General features: G+C 31.5%; 2 protein-coding genes across 4 annotated transcripts in view; one reads left to right on the forward strand and one right to left on the reverse strand.

The window, feature by feature from the left end:
• The window catches only part of LOC124359835 (1-acyl-sn-glycerol-3-phosphate acyltransferase beta-like), an 80,300-nt gene that overhangs the window by 48,433 nt on the left and 8,414 nt on the right, over window positions 1–23,453 (reverse strand). The gene's annotated exons all lie outside the window — the stretch shown is intronic.
• The window catches only part of LOC124359831 (1-acyl-sn-glycerol-3-phosphate acyltransferase alpha-like), a 38,990-nt gene continuing 24,295 nt past the window's right edge, over window positions 8,759–23,453 (forward strand). Inside the window, exons 1-2 of one of the 3 annotated variants that reach the window (XM_046812903.1) lie at window positions 8,779–8,909; window positions 20,588–20,694. In XM_046812903.1, the coding sequence (XP_046668859.1) occupies window positions 20,686–20,694 (9 nt within the window). In that variant the 5' untranslated portion in view covers window positions 8,779–8,909; window positions 20,588–20,685. Of the gene's footprint in view, window positions 8,910–10,172; window positions 10,292–20,587; window positions 20,695–23,453 lie in introns of those variants that run through there. The other 2 variants (XM_046812904.1, XM_046812906.1) reach the window with 2 other exon arrangements.

A 23,453-nucleotide genomic window follows, 5' to 3' on the forward strand; every position in this document is an offset into this window, starting at 1 on the left:
CATGAATAAATCTCAGTGGTACTTTTGCCGGTTATATGTACAAATTATTTAAGCACGAAATGCACTTTCCAACTCGAAAAACTGGTAGTAAAACACTGTCCGTTTGGTCAAAACGGCAATTACCTTGTCAGCTGGTTTGTCCGACAAATAATGAATTGTTTATTGCCACTTTAACGAGCACTACCAAAGACGTCCATTGATAATTTGAATCAAAACACTAAGAATCATCTATTATCTGTATCTGTTTTCTGTTGCCAAGTTGTTTCCTAAAAGTTACATACCATGGCCAGCAACACCTAGAAGTAAAATGCAAGTGCATTTTAACAAAAAACATTATTACATTTGGCGGCTCGAGTGAAGTCCATTGATAACAGTGCGTGATTGCGAAACTTAACAGTTGTTGAATTTTATATATATATATATATATATATAATCTTGTGATTATGTTTGCGGGTCTTGATTAAAGGAGTCACGTGTTTGAATCACGGGGAGATATCAAAAAGTTACAAACACACAGGACATTTGGATTATGAGCGTATCATAAAACAAGGTACGGTAGTAATATACTATTATAATTTAGAAAAAATTCTTGTTTTTAATCGTTACATGTTTTTAATTTTTCTAGATTGGATGATAAAATGTATCTGTTTTCTTAGACTAGCAGCTACCCGCGCTTCGCACGCAACTTCCTGCCAAATAATAAGGGCGTCATCGGCATATCCTGTTAAAAATGTTTTTAAAACAATATTTTACCAAAAGTCTGCTACAAAAAACATTAAGTAAATACTTTTGTGGGTAAATTATTATATGAAATTACAAAATGTTGATAATATTGATGCACAACAGCATCACTTGTTAAATTATGCCGGTTGTTTTGATAAAAACTGGTCACGAAGGTCCAGTTTATGACATCCTTGAAGTCTAGTCTTATTCAGGCCATTGTCTAAGAAATTAACTGCCAGATGGTTAGGGTGATTATTTAATTTACCTACATATTTATTTATTTAGTGGTTTCTAGTCATACTGTTTGAACTATTAATTCTCCATGCAAAGTTTCATTTGAAGTGTACTATGAAACATCTAAATTTTGTCCTAAAACTTTTAACTGACACCTTTGAAAGATTTCTATGTTGGGGTTGCTATCAGTATGCCGTAATTCCACTTATAGGTATAGGTTTTTAAAATTTGCCTGTACAAGAGCAATTTATTTTCCACGGTCAGTTTAGATGTTTTACCAAGAAACCAATTTAACTTACGTGAATTTAGATTTAGTTGTATTTTGGTCCATATGCAATGACACTATTTCAGTCTTCTGTCAAGGTGCAGCCCTAGATATTTAACACTTTGAGCTTCTGAAATTACAACATTATCGAGGCTGATTTGTGGACACATTCTATGACAACGAGAACGTAACATAGGTTGACTTATTTTCATTGACACGTAACTTCCACTTGTTTAACCACAAGGAAATATCATCAAGAACGTTTTGTAGATTTGCAGAAGCAGATGCAGCATCTCTATGGCAAGAAAGTATAGCAGTGTCGTCGGCAAACGTAGCCATCATTGTCTTAATCGATCTTGGATTTTCCGCTGTAAGTAAACGTCCAAGAATGCTTCCTTGAGAAATGTCTGACTCAGTTGGTGCCTTTTACAATACGTAATACTTTTATAAAATTTAATTTGAAAATAACTTTTATTTAAATATGATGATTTAAATCAGAGTGGCATACAATGAGTATGGTAAACGGCGTTTCAATTGTAATAGCAGGCCATGATCCCATACCTTGTTAAAAGCTTGGCTTATGTTTAAAAAAGTTGACGAAAAAATCTCCTGTCTTAATGTGTTTGCTTGATAGTGCAACAAATTGTGAAGATTTGCTCTAAATTGGAATATTACCTTCGAAACTAGATAACTGGTATCAGAAACTAAATAATTAGTACTGACTAAGGAAAAATTCAATCTTTTAAGGAAAACTTCTCGAATAATTTTGAAAGGATTGGCAGCAAACTTATTGGTCTATACGATTACAATTGGAATTTTTCCTTGCGTACAACTAATTTTCATGCCACTTTCCATAATTTCTGAACATATTATAGTCGTAATGTTGCATTAAATATAAAGGTAAACAGAACAACACCTTTTATTTAGTACCAAAATCATGAGTTTTTAGTACATGAGTACATCACTTTTTAGTACCTGCCCTATAATCAAGTGAAACCTAGGAGGATTTTGCGGATATCTATCCCAAATTATCTCGTCTATAACTTCAGCTGGCGTAAAAGATGGAACAGGCAATATCACCTGATGAGGGGAATCTGAAAAGGTATACGCTTTATCCCATGAGCCATTTCCATTTTGCATTGATTAAAAATGTGAGTTAGTGGTCTTTTTAAATAATTGGTAGCTTTCCACTGAGAATAGTCAGTCGCTTTAGTAGCAGCAGGATTTAGTGTATTGAATTTAATTCTTTAAGTTTATAAATTTTTGAGTAAGACTTCTTGTGGCTCGGTTAAACCTTGTTTTGACTTCATGACTTCTATTAAAGGCACCTAAGCTTACGCGTTTCTGCAACAAGTTTCCTTGTAAACCGGATATATTATACATGTTAACATACATATTATATACTATAACATGTATAACCCGGTTGATTGTGAAAAATATAGGTTTTGATCCCCAAGTGGCGTTTTGAACAGTTGTGTTAAAAGCTTCTTCTAAGTCACCAGGGGATTTCAAGGGAATCTTGAGTTTAACATTAGAATTAATTTCTTCCTAAAAGATTGTTCCAGTTGGTATATCTCTTATTTAAAATAGGTATTCTTGGGTTAGTTAGTACCTCAAAAAGTAGAGAATAAATAATTAAATTGATTTGAATGGTGCAAGAAGGAGGACAATATACTGCTGTTAACGTGAGGCCCATTTTGAGTTTCAATAACAATACTGGAAGTCTGCATATATTCCTTCTGCAACTTCGGAAGTTCATAATGTTTAATTCCCTTATTGATCAGACGATGACACTCCAAGTGCTCTTTCGTTCGGATTGGTTTTTAGAACAAGTTGGGAATATTGAAATAACTTTTAGATGTAAAATGTATTTCAGAAATGGGCGAAATATCTATTCTGTGTCGAGTTAGAAATAATTTGTTAATTTGAATGTCTAATCATGCCATTAGCATTACACAAACCAATTTGTAGCATGGAATTCATGAATTGTTTAATTTAGAAATGAGTGTTGTTGATAAGTTTACAAGAGTGCATTCGTGGTGAATGCTGCACGTACACATTTTTAAATTTATCAAGACAATTACGCTTTTTGTTAGCCAAAGTGAACTGACCAGCAGAGTAAATGGATCGACAACCTTAAGTTTTGGTGAGAACAACAATTTCTGTCTTTAAGCATTATTCATAGGAACTCTAATGAGAGGGAGCCCAGAACGAACTCTAGGCAATCCATTCCTCACTAACGAAAATGTTACGAACTGTTACTTTGATGATAACGATCTGGTGTGTGGACAAAACCAACATGATTCCTATAGATAGCCTTGAGCAGCCTCAGTGTTATGTTTGTGTCCAGACATTATGATGTTAATCCCGGCTGCCCTCTGCCAGGACCAAAGCCTAGAGCTAACTAGGAACATTTTAGTTCCAAACTAGAGTATCTCATTTTTCTCAGATCTCGAGCTGGTATAGCCAGTCGGATTAACCGTTAAATCACGACTGTCTTACCTCCTAATCAAAGGACACATTTTAACATTTAACATCTATCTTTAACCCAGAAGTTAACATTTATTTCGGATGTCCCAGCCAGCAAAGTCCAACAATATACGTTACAACATGCCTTGTTGTACAGTACAAACTTGAACTCGCTTACGCGTTCCGGGTTCGAATTAAACATGTAAACAAACAAAAACATGTAACATATGCTATATTTTTTAAGTTTTAGAAAAAACAAAAATTTTAGTGAAATATGATATCAAATATATTTTACCGTTTTATCGAAATCAAAACATAATCAAGTTTTAGTTTAAAACCTGGTAATTTCCACATATTTTTTAATTATGAAATCATTAGTATTTCCAATGCATTAGATAGTTTAATCGTCACCGGTGCATCTTAAAGTAAAAATTATATAGTAACTTCGTTTCTACTATCTGGATTAATCTACTGACCAAGGACTGTATAAAAAATGTAAAAATTAAATTTAATTAAATTAAATTTAAACAAAATATATTTCTATCTTTTTGGTGAACTTCAGTTTTTTGTTCAAATTTGTTTATTCTAAAATTTGTTTGTTGCCGTAGAAGTTGCCTATAAGATCAATGTAAATATTTAAACATGTATTCCTTAAAATTTAATATTTTGTTTCTAAATGTAGAAGAGTTCTTCTTTGGATCAAGAGAAACTTATGTACCAAGTTTCAAGTCTGCAGAAACTTTTTTATCAATTGTTATCGCGCGGAAGAACAGATAAACAGGCAAGTAGATGGACAGACAACGGAAAGATTGTAGAAGGACTGTTAGGTCTTTAATACCTGAACTAAAAACTGATTTCAAAATAGCGAAACAGTTAAGTGGAACAATTGAGATTTCCTTCCAAATATTACACTTTATTCCTTAAAGCAATCAAATGTAAATATTGTTTAAAATCCTAAATTATTTTTTTTAAATGCACGTTTTCGTCAACTGTTACTATAAAATGCGGAATTTTATTTAATGCAATCATATATTCCATCTTTATGAAGAAATGAATTAATCAATACAGTCTACAAGGTATTCCTAATGCTATTTTCATTATAGGTCAAATTTCATAATACTGTTTTTTTACAATCATAATCTTCGTTGCCTTTTTTGTGAGAAAATTATTATTACTGATTACATTAACAGAGTTTTCAATCCGATTAAGCTACATTTTTAACTGTTGACTTAGACTTCTTGATGTTTAGTTTTACCAATAATATGTTTGTCTTGGAGATATTTTTTTGGACAAATCTTATTTCTAAATTTTACATAAACACCAACACCATTCAAGTCACCTGGGTAATTTGAAAAATCGGATAAGGCGTTAAACATATTAAACTAATGATATACAAAAAGAGGAAATTGTATTTTTTATATTATGAGAACATGTTTAAATAGATACTTCTAATATAGTTCTGTATGCAAACGTACATAAGTAACTAGACGCAATCTTTTTAAAACATAATTAACTTTAAGACAATGTTATTTAAATAATATACATCACTTTAACATATAATGTCCCGTTTATTTTGCATTTGCAATTTAAGTTAACAAAAAAATATATATAATTGAGTTGCTTATTTGCCACAGTGCTGGATCAGAAGTTACTTCAACACAACAATCAAGTAGTTTAAAATATGTGTTATATTAAATCAATAATAAAAAAAAAAAAAACATCTACAATAATGAATCTTTCGGCCTTTCCGACTCTTATATTCGAAGTTAATATTTAATGCCACTACATTTTATCCATCCTTCAAAATAAATCCATTATCATGTCTAGAAGAAAAACTCAAGGTCGATTAAACGTATATATAAAACAAAAAGTGAAGAATAGACTCACCCCAGGCAGTGAAGTGGAAAGGCAAAGCAAGAAAGCAAGAACAGCACCTGACACACGACAGTGAAGGCGAGATCTCGGGCGTCAGGCAGATCACCTTGCTGCTGAACTTCCTGTCACAGATAACGAACACAAGGGCGACGATAACATTTTGTAGGCAGATTTATTGCAGATTTATTCATCCCCCAAGTGTTCATTAATATTGTTTCCGTGCTGTGTCGGCTTCAGGTCTACCGACATAGAGCTGCAGTGGCGTCTTGTTATGTTGCCAATTCTTGAACAGATTTATTTATGCTTGATATTCATCTCCCAAGTGTTCATTAATATTGTTTCCGTCCTGTGTCGGCTTCAGGTCTACCGACATAGAGCTGCAGTGCCGTCTTGTTATGTTGCCAATTCTTGAACAGATTTATTGATGTATTCATCCCTGTAGTTTTCAGTAGTATATTTTCCAAAAATGTAATGAAATCTGTTTATTGCAATCACCTCAAGAATGTTTTTTGATCATGACCCACAAATCCTAAAACTGTTATAATCCTAAAACTTGTATAAACCAGCGAGCTTGTAAATAAGATAACTGCCTTAATGTAAAATGCTGTAGTTTCTAGTGTAGACCCTAAACACGTTTGAAAAAAATATTAGATAATTATAATGAAATGTATTCCAGCACATTTTCGATGTCTTTAAGGTTTCGAACTGGCGGCCGTTAAAATTAAAACAGATTTGATGGTGTATTTAAGTGTTTTATATTTTCAGGTAATTTACAAAAGTTTGTCCTTAGATGTTTTTTTATATCTCTTAAGATTTCCCACATAGCAGGCTTGCGAAATTGTTTTTGAGTAGTAAGCATACTGTAATATTGCGGAAACAATGATAAACACTATTATCTAGCCAGCTCTAATTAAACATGGTGCTAAATGCAATGCTTAGACATTGCTTGGATAAGTTCGTTAACTAATCTCACACATTTAGCATTACGAAGACTAAGTTAATTAAAACTACAGACAGGTGTATTTTTCCTACGCGTGTAAGCAAGAATACATATTGACTTCGAAGAAACTCAACTTCAGTAAAAAATATTGTTGTGATGTATCCTCTTAAGATACGTGATACCTTAACTTAAGAGTCCTGTTAGTATCCTGTATTTAAGTGTGTTCAAGTCAGTATCTCCAAATATGCCCGTTTACAAAATAATTTTATTTGTGCTTCCACAAAAAATTGTCATGTCACTGGTAATAAATAAGAACGGTGTTGGATAAAAAAATAAAACTGAACATATTAAAATACGCTAACATCTTGATAGTAAATTTACGTAGTTGTTCAAAAGAAATATTCATTGTGTTTAAAAAAAAAACTTACTTTTATATGTTTGCAGCACATAGGAAACAATCACACATAAAGTTCTAATTTAAGTCTTAGTTTGTCAAGTAACTACTCTTCTAACATTGTAATGTCGCCCATAACTAAACTTTAAAAATTATAAAAATCAATTTTGGCAAATTTATTTTAGTTCGCAATGATAACTTTGAGACAATATCAAATTTCTTTAAAAAGCGGACAGTATACACTTATGTTGTGATAAAATAATTATATTAAATAAAAAAAAAACTTTTGGAAACAAATGTGTTCCCGGATTCTAAACTTGAATATGTTTGAACAGAAATAACATTTTTCTTCAAGTATAATTGTGCTATCCCCCACATTTATAGAATATTGAGTACAAGCAATTAGTTGAAGAACTTATTTCGAGCAATATTCACAACTATGATAATAGATGGGTAGATTAGTGTAAACACTAAATATTTCACCACAATTGAGATATTAGTTCAATTGGTCGTTTCTCATCTAAAAATTAAATGGATAGAAGCCCCCATCCTTCAGTTTAGAGCTAAACTCTTGTCTGGCTAATATTTATTTTGCTCTTAAACCATATCTAAAAATAAGTAAAATTAGTTACAGAATTATATTGGTGAGTTCAATACATTATATCTTATTGCTTGCACTTACCATGTAATCGGATTGAGTTATTTTTCTTTTAATCGCCTTCATAGAAGTTTCAATTCATCGGCAAACACATAAGGCCAATTTATTGACTATTGGTCTTATTGACCCTACGCGTCCAAAATTTAAAAGGTGAAGCATAAAAATTAGTGTTTTATTATCAGTTTAATCCTTTATATAGTACGTATCTAGTTACGTGTGCAACTGCTTAAAAAACTTCCATTTTTTGCCACGTAATGTTAAGGAGTACTACTTTTTTGGCTACTTTAGTAGATTCCACGTAAGTATAAGTTTTGTGTGTGTAGAGGTATTGGAATGCAAAACAAGTACAAATATTTTTCTTTTTGTAAATTTTTATTTTTACTATTAATAATATTTTTATTCAATTTTTTGTATAGTTTCTTTTTTGAAATATGTAATTTTAATTAAGTTATAAAAAAGTAACCTTAGACACGGTCCTTGATAAAAAATACATGGTTTATGGAACCCTACAAGTTCCAGCAATACTCTAGTTATGCATTTTCCAACGATCGGCATTTCATTTTTATTTACGTATGCCATTGGGCATATTTAGGCATAAGAAACGTTTGTCACACGACATAACAAGCTCTATTAGAAATGTAATAAATACAGGAGGAAATATTTTTTAAATAAATTTCAATAGTTCCAACTCGATTAAAATGATGCTTGTGTATTGAAATATGCTTTTTATAATAACAACAAACAAATAACTATTATGATATGTGTGTAATTTGTATCAAGACACAAGGAAAATGTTTTTTAACAAGTAATAATTTTTAGTTAGAAATAGCCATATGACTATAACTATTATTATTAGAATCTGCAATAAGCTTTGTCAAGAAGACAATTAATATTATAACAATGCAATAAGATTTAATTTTGTTGAATATTTTAAATATTCCAAATATTGCTTGAGCCTTATTAATTGACCTTATTTACTTGAGTTTGGATGTTTTTACAATGTCCTTAAGCCTAATAATTATTATAATATTTATATAACTCGTTACAGTTCTTTATTGGCCAGGGTTTACTATGAAACAATGAAAAGAACCACGATTTTTCTCGAAAAGTTAACATTAACACAAGTTATGCGATTGGTAAGACTGGTAAATGAGCAGTTAACAGTGGCGACCCTGGTGGCGTTGGATCGAAACTTATGACAGACAGCTGTTCACTGATTGTCGTGGAGGGAGTTGTGTGACTTGATTTGTTTGATTTTGTGGTTAGTTTACAATTTATCAGTGTTTTAAACGTTGCGTCTGAAATCGATCTGTCATAAGTGACTGTGCTGTGTACCTCAGGAACGTAATTGGTAATTTTATTTATATATACAATTTTTATTTCTTAACTAATGTGTTTCCGAAATAATTGACTAAAGAATAACATCAGTGTTATTTGTATACACTATGGGTACAAACATCTAATTTTGACTTATTTACATTCAAACGCATAAACCAATATTTAAAACTTTTTTAATATTTTTTTAAAATTTAAATAATTACAACAATTACAATGTTTATTGCTTGTTAGTTGTGAATCGTGACCTAATATAAATGTATCTAGCTAACTTATTTAACAAAGGATAATAAGCCTCTCAGCCGAGATTCTGTAATTATAATTAAAACATTAAAAAATATAAGCTTTCCATATTTTAGAGAATTTGAACTTCGTACACCATGTCTTTATTTTAGCTCTAAAGTCAGTCTTTAATAAATAAACGTAAACTAACTAAACTATAATAGTTATGAGGAATGTGTAATGGTTTTTTTTTCTTATTTAAAATATGGGTAAAAGAAATAATTAATTAGAGCTCAGGGATTATGAACACAAAGGGACCTACAGTTTAACACAAAATTGGAACTATTAACCAATTTGGTTATTTAATTGATTGCATTAACTCATCGATAACCTAAAATTGTTTATTATAGTAAAACAAAACTGGCCAATCAACACGTTTTGCTACGCAATATCTCTTATATTAATAATTAATATCTGAAATAATCTGCAATAAGTCTACACCAAATATTTCAGGCGATTGTTATTGAAGTTTTTGCAGAAAAATTTAATGACGTAATGTTTGTATCACATGGTCACTTTATCAGTACATTGATAAACATATATTGTTTTAAACTGAAGTAATTGTTAGAGAACAGTAATTTTATCACAGATATATTATTGTGCAATAAACGTGTAGGTTTCTTATTAGTATATGAGTTTGTTCCAGTTAACCGTCGCTTTCCTTGCCTTAAAATATTTGAAAATAACAACGAAACTCAACGCCACCAAATAGCCTTGAGAGTGTGTTTGGGTAAAAAGTGCCAAGTCAGGAAGTCAAACTCACGAGGCATTATTCTTATCCGAATACGTTATTGCATTTGAGAGAACAATCAATTACACTTTTTTTCTATTTTTCAACTCAAATCAAAAAGTTGATGTACATGAAAAACCTAATTGAAAATATCTTTATTTAACGTAAGTGCTTATTGTTTGCAACTATCACAATTTTTAATATCCAAAGCATTTAATTGTACACAAAAGATCATGAATGTTAAGTTAAACGTTGCGTAACATTTCGTTGTAAGTTGCAATCGCCGCGTCAGTCAGGACAACTAGCTTATCAGTTTGGTAGATAAGCTAGAAGTAGCTGAGCAATGACAATACACGCAACAGCTGACTCACTCGCCTTACGTGACAGTAAGTACAACCACCATTGGACACTCAACCGTATACATCTCACTGACATATGTAGTTGTTTTAAATATTTTAATGTTTCCAGCAGAAGCCAGCAACCCGATGGAGTTAAGTCTTTGTCAGTCGATATTTCTAATATCATTATGTTTTAAAACATCACCACTTATGCTGATCGTTTTGTTTCAAATTATATATATATATATATATATATATATATATATATATATATACATGTATGTATGCATGTATGTATGTATGGACTCTTTGGTGGCTAAGAAATTATCTAAATACTACTATACAAGAAGTAAAATGGAGTTATTGTACTCCATATTGGATCAAGGTAATATTTAAAGATTAGTTCAAGAACGGACTAAATAATTGAAATGGTCGTACAATGATGTACAGCCATTTATATTTTTATGTACATGTTGTCTTAAATCACGATTTTGTAGATGGAAATCACGAATAACATTAACGCATATTTTACTCTAGAAGGGTATAAAATTTCACTGCAAGAAACTATAGCCAAAATACGTCACGCTCTGCTGTAATTCAATTTGTATTCACGTGCAATATAAACACATTAGGTTGTCCATATACGTGAATAAATTACTCTGCAGATATTTTGATTCCTTAGTATATACTATATCAGAGTTGGTGAATGAAGCCTTGAACTTGTACTGTAGACCAACGTCACGCCACAGTCCCATAGCTACAGTGAGTGGAACTTGAATTGCCCCTGAATGATACTGATGTAATACAGCAGACCATTATCAGCAAAGCGATGCACTCTTTGACTCTCGTCTTGATCTTGAAAGCTCTGACCTTACCTTGATTGTACGTTTAGCTTTATGAACGTTAAAGTGAAAGTTGGCACTCTCCTCTGCCAGATAATTAATTGTGTTGTTTCGCTGATGGCACTGATAAAGAAACAAAGGCCACTGTGCCATTCTGTAATTGGCTAATGCTTTCACCTTTCTGTACTGCTAAAGAAAGATTTACTATTTGAGGCAATTCTTTTAATTAGATGTCAGGGAAAAGACGTTTGAATTGTCTTGATATATCAATTCTAAAACTTACAATTAGTAAATTCACTTATTTATCTTCGAAAATTGTTGTTTAAAAGCATAAACATATGGAAGGAAGTTATTCGTGCATGAGCTTAGAATATTTCCGGGAGGGATGCTAGAAAGTATTGAAATGCACTTTATGAGTGAAAAAATACATTTTTTGAACAAAAGTCAGTGATTATTGCAAACCGAAGCAACGTTTTATTTGAAGCCTTTTTAGATAAAGTTGGGATTTTTCTTCGTTACTGTCGACTCTGTAAATTATACAGATGATTGAAGATTCCAATGGTTGACAAGGGTAATGAATAAATCATGCAGTCACCGTCGAAGGCAGTATTATGTCAATAGATCTCCAGACTTCTAGGTGTGTGAAGAGGATATTATACCGGTTAGCGTGTGTAGGGCTAGGCTCAATGAAGCAGCAGTAGCAGTGGTCAAGGCCTCTTTGTCAGGAAGTCACCTTGGTGTGAACTCGATCCTGGACCTAGACCACACTATACCGGTCTCAGGTACATTCAAATGTAAATCAACATGCACGATTTCTACTTGTATTTGGAAATAAAACTAACGCAATTCTCATTCACTCAGTTCTTATTTTTTCTAATTGGATGTTTTTGGGTGGGAGATAAAACAAAATCTACGGAAACAGTCGAAGATTTTAAAATTGGAAACTGCTATATTAAGAAGAGTTTAACTTTCTATACTAACAGTTGTTGTATAAACAAAAAAATGTAATATAATAAAAACCCCTTTACAGCATAATAAATGCTAAATGCCATAGTTAAATAATGTTGCAATGGGCTCTTATTAAAGTATAAATTTATTTATATAAACAAATGAGAAATATCCAACAGAATTTTGTAATGCGCATTGTAATGATAGTTAAATACTTAATGGCTTTAAACCAGTAAAATGTTTTAAATGCCACTTTGTATTGACATTCTGTTGGAAACATTTTGTATTTTGAAGGACTTTAAACCATGATACAATATTGAAGTAAAAACGTACAAACGTGATTCAAGAAGTACAGGTTGTTCCGTGTGTCCTAAACTTGACTAATGTTGAAATCCCAAATAGTTGGTCAGAGAGCACCACACGGTCCCAATAATTCGTGTCTTATTATACAAAACAATGTTTAAACGTGGAACGCGTGTAGACAAATTCAAATAAATACTTTCAAGAATATACTAGCTTATTTGGATGTAAAAAAATAATAAATAGTTCAATAGGCAAAACAAAACATGTTAATTTAAATGTAAAAGAGCCCCTCTTAAAAGCCTAACTAGGAAAAACATATATTAGGATATATCAGGATATCTATTAGAACTAGATGCAAAAATAATGTGTTATGACATACACGGCCTTTGAAGTTAAAGATCAGTACTTATTCTTTTTTAATTGAATTGTAATAACTCTACAGTAAATATTCAAAAATAGTTTCTAAAAATTAAAGTACGGTATATCCGCTGACTTGTGTAATATAATAATTCGAAATTGTGGGACAATTTTAATGTTTTGTGGTAGCGTTTATTCTAAAACATTGATAATATTTTTATTTAATATTCACACAATCTAATAATAAAAAAATAAAATTATACCTATAAAATAGGAGGGATATTTTTATTCCATGTTGGACATAAGATTCAAAACTGTGGGACACATGTGGTTCAATAATAATATAACTCACACATATATTGCCTGGTTTTATATAGTCTGTGCCAATTCGAAATATTGATGAATAGAAATAATTATTAAGAAATATGAAAAGTAAATTAAAAAGTACTAAATGCTTGAAACATTTGATTTAAGATAAAAATACAACTCAGAAAATTCATTTCTAATGTGCAGCCTTAGACAATTTAAGAACGTGTACACAATAATTACACTTTCTTAAGCAGTAAAAATATATTTACTCTTATATTTTTACCAAATTTTAAATAATTTTACTTGTGGCTCGATTAATATTTTGAGATTGGGCCAGTTATCATGAGACATTAAAATGATAAAATGGTAGCTCTTAAAAAAAAAAAAAAAAAAAAAATACTTTTCTTATCGTAATTAAGCCTTAGTAAGACTTAATAATATAGCTAAACTTAATTGTACCGCAATTTAATCCCTGTGTAAGTTGTGATTTTATAAGTGAATAAGCCATATATCGATAGAGAGACAAAAGCTAAACATTTCTACAGTACGTATGATTGAAGGATACTTTACGTCTGAGTGGAAATAATTTCTTAAATTAGCCCAGAGTTCTAACACACTCTGTATTTCGACCACTTGGCAAGTCAGCCAAACAAACACAGGCACTCCCTCCTCTCAGGACCTTCACTGTCAGGGACACAGGACCATCGTGTATTTTGCAAATCACATTGGTCATGACTATCATCTTAGTTTTTCCGGTTCACACCGCATCGAAACTTGACTGACGACATAACACTATCTTTCCATCGATACTCCCATTGATAGATATATACTACCATCCACAGAGAGGTTGAAATATACACGGTTCCCAGTAACTCTCTGGACAAAGGTATACCACGTTACTGCTCAGGTCAAGACAAACATATTTCATCATTAGAACATGGGTTTCCGATACTTAGTTTCCCAACTGTCTGTCTGTATCCGTTTTTATAAAACAAATTATTATCTTAAAAAGTAATAAATTAAATTATACTGAATTCGGCTCAAATGTTTATAACAACAAGGCCAGTTACTGGGAAAAATAACGACATTATCTATAGTATTTCCAAAATGGCGGCCATTAGAATTTTTAAACTGTGAATATATATTTATATTAGAACTGCCGATAATTCAGTTTTTGTATTGTTGGCTATTCGCTGAGAACGTCAATGTGGACCATGACTTGTCACAGTAAACCTGCTCAAAATCAGTGATTTATTATTCGATTTAAATAATTTTGAAATAAATAGGTTTGTGATAAAAATTTTTAAAACCTATAACAGTTTTGCAATGTTTGAGAAAAATGCCAGTTGTTAAGATATTCAAAGTTTAAAAGCTTTAATGGCCGCCATTTTGAAAATACTAAAGATAATTTCATGATATTCTTTTCAAGTAACTGGCCTTGAATTTTTTTACAACAAATGTGGTATACCTTTGTCCAAAGAGTTACGGGACACTCTGTATAGAGATTTACTATCATCCTTATGATGGAATTCCAGAAGACTGTCCATTCTCTCCGATCTTGGTCCCCATAACCCAAAATCACCATAATGCGAACAATATCCGTGTGTTTATGGTATTATGCGAGTAGCACGGGCTTGTGACTATGAAAACTGCCGTAATTCTCAAACAATTCAGACAAAATTAGTGTAGAGACAGTATTTGCAGATTGTTTGGATGGGGCCGTTAGCCAGTATTAACCGTATAATGGTTTCAAAATGACAGCGGTTTGCATCTCTACAAATTGCTTTCTCGATTGTTCCCCGTAATGGATCCCAAATAACACGTTTTTAGAAATATTAAGCAATTTTAACCGGTTAGTTATGCTGGAAGGGAGGACTCGCGCATCGGATTTCGAAACCGAGTTGTAGCCGTCCCATTAATTTGGACTCTTAGTTTATAAGGTAGGAGTGCGCCACACCCGTGTAAAAAAGGCTTTGATGAGTTGCTGTTAATGCAAAATTTCAAGTCAATATATGTACGGCTAACGATTAGATGGCATGTGTTACTACGTAACATGTTATAACATGCATTCGGTTTTTATACCAATTTTTCCATTTACGATTAAAGGTTGGGACACACATAACCGCACCGCGCCCGACACGTCAGTCGGCCGTATGCTGGCCGTCATACGGTGAAAAGAATTGCAGCGCAGTTTTCAACCTGCAAGTCCACACATGTCCGCAGCGACACCAGACCGTCGTGGCCGCACCGTGCCCGCACCGTCACCGATATGTTTAGTTTGAATTTTGACGGGCACGGTGCGGTCTACGAGCGGCATCATATGTTGTTTACTGTTACGTTCTTCTTTTTAAAAACTATTTAAGTAGTCTACACGTTCTATTTTAGTGAATTATTTAGTATAGCCTACTAACGCTAAATCCTGTGTTCGCGTACAAAATCATATTTATTATTATAAGTATTACATTTTCTTACTTTAGAGTAAAAGTCATATTTTCTTATTGTGCATATTTTCTTATTACAACAAATTTGAAAACCATGTTGTACATTAAGTGATTTTAAACAACTAAATTCGAATTATGAAAAATCTATAAACATTTTTCATTAATTAAAAAATAACAAGCATGTAATTATTTGCGCAAAAAATCTATTTTTTCTTTGATGTATTGAAGTTACTTGACAAATTTATTCCGGTATTTTGTAAGGGTCATATTTAGTATGTTTCTATGACATTTTTATTTTTGTATTCTTTTCACTTCAATAAAGTAAAAATAAAAATATTTTATTTACAATAAGATTTTCAAGCAAGAAAAACCCATGTTAAAAATAAATAATAATAAATTATTTATTTCCCCCATAATAACAAACTGAATATTACAAATAAATGTTATTGCCAGTGCTTAGTAATAAATAATACTATAACATAAACGTATTTTACAATAGCAGTAAATAAACAAATACAAAAAAATGTTTTCTACTTACTTTATTTCTTAATTTATTTACTTAGAGTAATAAAATATAAAAAAGTAGGTTACATCCTTTTAGATTTTTCTTTCTTTTTTTTTAAAACTAATAATTAGGCCAATAGATTTACAAAATAAGGGAAATTTAGGTACCCCATAAGAGGCTGTGCCTGTGTTGGGGATACTATATGCAAAAAGGGTACAAAATAAAAATGGCGGAATCGAGCAAGAATAAAAATGATAAAAATTAGTTATTGTAGCTTATGTAGTAAATAATGTAATATTTACGTTTCAAAGTTTAAATTTAGTATAAACTAGTGTGCTGTATTAAACAAAAAGGATTTATGCATGATTTACAATTAATTCAAATATTAGGCTTTACACATGTAACATTAAATATTATATTATAAATAATTATTTTATAATGCTCTAACGTGTCTATTTAAATATTATTATTAACTTAGCAGCCAAGATTAACCATACACTAATTTATTATCTTAAAACATATACTCAATATCATTTTGACCGATCAACCATACTCTAATTTTTTTAGAAAATATATTTATGTTTCTACTATTTTTGACTAATTCTGGCAATAAATTATTTGTCATCGGAGCTATGAAATAAAAGCATTTGGTAAAATCTGTTTTTTTGTATGTTCTCCAGTATATATTTTACAAAATATTTACTATGTTTTACAAATTATTATAAACGGGGCTTGCAACATGGCAAACTCTATAGCTTTTGGGTTTAATACAAAAAACACCAAATATACTGTTTTATAGTGTATTTGACCAAAAATTCACTGCAATGAAACACAATGAACAAGAATTATAGGGGATAAAACATATAACCAAGATAAAGATATTTACAAATTGTACATACTAGCTGATTGTACAAAGCTTTACTGTAGCATTGCAATAATTTCATTCACCACAGCGATTAATAAAAATAACAACAATGAAATTAACAATTATCTCCAGCAATACTTAATCTTTCCGAATATTTTTTAAGTATCTGTCACTTCGAATTCAAAAGAAACATGCTCTAGTACAAACAGTGAGATTGTTTGCGCTCGGACTGCATACGGAAATGTGTGGCCTCAACGGTAACCGAGCCGAGCCCGCACCGATACCCGGCCGACTCACGTGTCGGGCACGGTGCGGTTATGTGTGTGTCCCAACCTTTAGTCGTTGTCATCAGAGTTACGTATAAGACCAATTTAAAAATGTTCACTAATGCTCATCAAAATTCCATAGAGTGCAAGCACCACCATCGAACTCGATGTCACTCGTATAGATATTGAGCGGACAGACAGAAATTAAATTTCTCAAACCCCTCGAATGATAGACTTCACTAATGCACAGCCAATTATTCGGTTGAAACCCTCCCACTCTTTTTATAAACTTGGTTACAAATATATGAATCTGTAGAATTGAAATTATTCACCAATTTAAATGTAGGATTACTCACTCATTATCTGCTTGTTTGACTTGATAAGCTTAGAAATTGTTATTACTGTCAGAGATATTCCCAGTATCGTGTAAGATAAGGGAAAATATACATGTTGGTTATACAACGGATTCCATAGCAAAGTATTAGATAGGCACATTGTTCCATGCACTCGCTTTAAATCAAGAGGTAAAAGATTTATAGACTAGTCAAATTCTTTTATAAATTTCTTCTTTTAATCCACGCTTTTTGAAACATCTTGCTTTTAAATAAGCAAGATGTTCTGCATTAAATTGCATAGCATTAAAAAGAGACAAGGATGATCTAAATCCTAACCTCGACGAAGTATGAGTGGGATGGTTAGAACACACCATCTCAAGCTGCTGGTGCACCATTGCTTTCACATTCAGCTGTCGCATTTTTTGAGTAAACAACGGTTTTGTGTATCAGTATTAAAGTTTACTTTTTAGATTATGATTTGTTCTGATTTTGTCGCAAATGAGATAATAATAATAAATGTTGTGAAAGCACTTTTTAAAATTATTGTTAATTGAATTATAGTAAATCTTCAATGACAATGTTATAAGAATATTAATTACATCATTCCCCGTCAATGTTATAAGAATATTAATTACATCATTCCCCGTTAGCTATCAATTGTGACGAATAAGATAGTTTACGACACCTTCGTTACATATAAAGGGTGTCCCAAAAATTGGTGTAGAGTAAAAGCCCAGAGATAGAGCACCCCTAAAGGTACTGAAATAACCTAAAACATGTTAGCAGATCTTTTCGAGTTATTAATTGTTTGTGCTTTTTACTAAACTCTTGCATGTTATAACGTTCTTAGCTATAGTCACGTAAATAGTTAAGATAATATCTTGAATTCTTTCAAAACTACCTGACTCGTAAATTTATCTGATGGATATAAATTTGTCACTACACATCTATCCATGGTGTTTTGAAAAATCATTGAATGTTAGAAAAAGTGAAGTCTTCAACGACTTTAAAATCTTTGAGAGCAAATTAAACATTAAAATCTCATTACTATTTCTCAGGTATTATTAAAAGAAAACCCGAGGGTTTCAACTTTACAATGCAGTTACTGTACTTACGATATTATACACTTAACGAAAGGGGTTAATATACAGTTCCCTTAGCCTGAATTGTGCCTGAATTGAAATCATTTCCACTCGATTAATTCTGCGTGCATCACAATATTGAGTACAACCACTGACAGTCTTCAGCTAGTTGTGTGATACTGTACTGGTTGTGTGGATTAGATATTGAATACTGCTGTGAAACATTGTTACACCTATAGGTAAACCCCTTACAAAAGTACTCTGGGTGATCAGTTCACGCAGGGTGGGGTAAATAACCCTCCGCCGATGAAATAAATACCCCAAACACGCCACGTTGAACAACTGGAAATACAAATAAATATACCTTCCTGTGCAAACGGAAACAAGCTAGAATCTCGAATTATTGAACGGAAGATGCATGATTCATCTTTGGATAATTGAGTTTAAGAGTTAACCACAGACTAAACAGCAGAGTTACATTAACGAGAGTTACATGAATATTTAGCTTGTTCATTTCTTCCTTTGTAAAAAATTATTTACTAGTGTTTATGTCTTTTTGGCGTTTTAACAAAACTGCAACTTAGAACAATCATAGCTCTGAAACTTGTTATCCTATTAACACCAAATTTGCATATAAGTATGTGTTTGAGTGTGTAACTTTAGCCAGTACAGTAGCTGATTAACAGTTTACATAGCATGTATCAATTTAGATACACCATTCCGACTTTGCATACTATTATTAGCGTATCTCACTCACTAAATACTGCCATATAAAGAGTTAAATGACCATTTTACCGTTATTCTCGACCGGGTGGTTCAAAAACTTTGGAATTAGTCATGTAATGGAGCTCTCAGCTATTATATTATGCGTGTAAGTTTGTAAACCACTATTTAAAACGTTTAATTTTTAACATCGCATTAGATGCCGATTTTAACACCGCAAGATTAAAAGTTGCTTAAAATTGCTTCTCATATTTAAGAACGTGTTATGAGGGATATATTTTGTAAGTGACCTCTCCTAAAACAGCAGAGGTCTGAATTGTATCACGTTGTGATGTAACTAACTAATGCTTGTAATGGGGATTTTTGCTATATTAATTGGCTAACAAATATTGTGTGAAATATATTATACCGTATAATGCAATATTTGATATTACGATAAACAATTCATGAACGGTTTTTTACGTGGCTTAATTGAACACCCACGTCCGATATGAGTGTGGTGATTTCCGTTTAACTAAATTGGCATGTCTCAGCCAGAAAAATAATTCAAAATTAGGGGTCACTTGAGAGGGATTTAAATTTAAAATTTTTTGAGTTGCCCCCAAATTTCGCATTTAGGGAGGACATAACATTTTTTTAAATCACCACATGAAATTTCATTTTCACATTGTACCACTAACCAAAGCATATCTTCTTATATAAACTTTAGAAAACATAGAGAGAGGTCCTGACTTTTTATTCACCCTGTATATGTATAATACGTTGGTATTGTGTCACATGTGCTATACAAGGTGAACCAGTCCACCTGGAACACTGATTGTAGCGGTATAAACAAGTGAGGGTAGAAAATCCGTTTCATCTGTACTCGCCTCCCCTATTTTGTAGCCAAATAATTTGTAAAATTATTTTAACTGTAAGGAGTATTTCTGGAGTGTGGGAAATTTTTAAATGTAAAGGGGGCGTGTGGTACCTCATTTTAAAGGTCTTTTTGCGCATGTAATTTAAAAGGAAATTTTTTAATTTATTTTCCTGGAGATGTACAGGGTATTAAAAATTTTAAAAATCACCTTTAACAGGTTTTTTATCGTTACTTTATGTAACAACGTATGACACTACAAATGGTACCCAAAATAGTTAAAACAAAACTAGTGTAATTGTACGGTAAGTAACTTTCTTAAACCGATTATTAAAGCTGTTGTAAGAGTAACAAACATCAGAGATTTGTTTGTTTAGTGCTGAATTGGTAGTTTTAAAATTAGTACACAAGGTTAAGTTTTATAACGATGACAAAACCTGCATTATTGTTATTGTTTAGCAGGAGAGTAATGCTCACCTTATCATCTGAAAAAATTTGACCTTAAATTCCAGAGAAGCTGAAAATATAACAAGAACATGAAGATAAGACAAATTACCGTGCATCCTCATGGACAGACATTGAAATTGGGCTGTGGACTTTGGGTTGGAGTATGATAAGGGTGTGTGGCAACATTTTTACGAGTTTTATAAGGATATTGTTTAGATGGTGATGATTTTTTGGATAAGATTGTTTGAAAACAAATTGGAATAAATTAATTGAAATTGTTATTTTTGTCTATAGAACCAAAACTGCTTTAGATATATCAAGTTTAATTTTTTTTAATGAGTTTTACTACCTTTAATTTGGTGCAATGCAAACCATACTGTTATATTTAATAGTTTTTGTTATAAACTTGTTAAAATTTAAAAATGTAAATCATTTTTAAATGTAGAAAATTTTGAGATCTATACTTTTTTAGTTATTTTTTGGAAGGGTAGGTTCTCAAATATTTTGGGTAATATTAGGAGTTTCATAAGGTGTTTTGTTTTCTTTTTAAGTGCACTTACGGATTTAGCACCTCCTAATTGTTTAATTTATTTCAAAATATAATAGTTTTTAAGTGTACTAGTTCAGTGACTCTTAAGGTTATATATTTTTTTCATGTATGACTTATAAGTTATTATTTTAAAAATTAATAAGTTTATATTAAATGTGAAATTTACTTACTGTGAGACTAAGGCTTGTGAAAATGAATGAACGCATAGTGATGCAAATGAATGTATTACCACGGGGGCACATTTATAGTGTATTAAAAAGTTGTCAAAAATAAACAATATTTATAAGGAGTTTTTCAAAATAAATAATTCAAAATAAGGTTTTATGACTACTGACTGATTTGAAAATTGGAACGTTCATGCAAGTCAATAAGGTATTGTTTGAGCATGTTTGACAGCGGTATGTAATGATGGAATTAGGAACATAATTATCTAATTACCTTGTTTGTTGATAAATGACAGTGTCTACTATTTACTGATAACAAACACAAACAACTCTTTGTTTTTGGACTTTGATTTTGATTTAGATTGTATTGTTCTAAAATTATTAATCAATAATAACCTTATTATATAAATTGAAATATAACATTAATAAATAAATAAAAATGATTGGAGAAAATGAACACTTAGTTCCCCCCAGGGTGCAGTAGAAAGGAACTTAGGAAAAAGGCCTTAGTGCAGGAAAAATTTACGTATAGGAAAGCTCTAAAAAAAAATTATCTTAGTACATCGTAAAAAATTAGCTTCCTTTAAAAGTAGAAGATTTTAACTTTAGCTTTATTAAAAAGGCGTCTAAAGCTAATGAAGAGGTGACACAGAATCCATTAACTGGTTTTTCACGCAAGACCTCTCCAATTGCTTCTGCCCTGAATAGTTCAATATATTGTATGGTCTTTGAACAGCCCTTACGAGGGAATTTGGTAACACCAGATAAGCAACATCACATGACTATGAGTAAAATATCTGATGATAAAATTTCTTGTATTGTTTCTCTATTGGAAGGTGAATGGGTGCCAGATGATGCTATCTCGGCCTACTTCAGTAACATTAATACAGTTATTGACAAAAAATATCTCCTAGATTTCAATGTATTTAATGTTTGAAGTAAGAGATCAGAGTTGGCTTTAGCGATTTATGGAAGTCTGCAGTTTTACTTACATAAGACTGATTTCATAACTGAAATGCAAAACTCAAAACTTGTCGATACCACTGTCGAGGATTGCATTAAAAGCACAAAAGAAAATTTTAGGCAAACTATCTTTGGCTCCAAAGCTAAGAGAAAATTTATTTATGACAATACTTCAGACTATGAATTAGTTACAACAAAGATATCTCATAAGTTACACTATTCACCTTCCGAGAGAGCTGTTCCTATAGTCACAAGTTATTCTGAACTCTTTGGATAAAACCTCTCAATACAATTGTTACAATCGCAGTTGCTCGTCGTATTGCAATGAAATTACTCTGCACTGCAATAAAAAAAAGAAAAACAAAAAGATGAAATCATACAACAAAATTTGTTAACAAAAGATTATGAAACACAAAAAATTGAACTATATGCGGATATTCAAAGAAGAGATATTGGTCTGTGCAGTAAAGGAAGAGTTCTTGTAAACGGACTTGTTAAAGTCAAGCGCTGATAGTCGTGAATCGTATAGTCAAGCTACAAGAACTATCAAACACCCTCTAGTTTTATTGGCTGGGACAAACGACCTATCAAAATTTGGTAAAAAACATGTATTGCATCCAACAAATACAGGTTTGAAAACACAATTTGAACATTTTGTATGGCCGCCATTTTAAAATCTGATATATTTTTCTGACACTTTACAAAAAAGGTTTAAATAAAGAGATAAATTCAAAGATTTTTTAATACAGTCAGGTAGACCGTAAACTAAGCGATATAGGATTATAGGTTTTATGACATTTCTTACTTATTTTAACTTGATAAATGGTGAAGTTTAATAGAATAATTTATGAGTGGCCTGCCCTTTATGTAAAATAGACTGAAACTGATGTAACTGTCCAGATGTTATACATTACAACTAACAATATTACTATATTTGTTCTACAAATCCAAATTAATGTACTGTTGTAAGGTTTATATCATGTAGTAAATTGAGATACTACTTAATTTACTTTATCTAAAATGATAAGCTAATCTACAGAGCTGTCTTCTCTAGATCTACGAAATACTTGTTATTAGCGTAGTTATTCGTTAGGTAATCAATACGTTTTGGAAGTTATCTATACATTCCCACACCTCACATGCTAACTTACCAAATCATAAACTTGTGGATTCTAATATGTGTGACATGAGCATTCTAATTTCAGTCATCCCTGAGTTCTGTTATGATCATTGGTAGAAACCTCCGAAGACATT

This window comes from Homalodisca vitripennis, chromosome 4 (assembly GCF_021130785.1).
Source record: "Homalodisca vitripennis isolate AUS2020 chromosome 4, UT_GWSS_2.1, whole genome shotgun sequence".
Taxonomy (NCBI): domain Eukaryota; kingdom Metazoa; phylum Arthropoda; class Insecta; order Hemiptera; family Cicadellidae; genus Homalodisca; species Homalodisca vitripennis.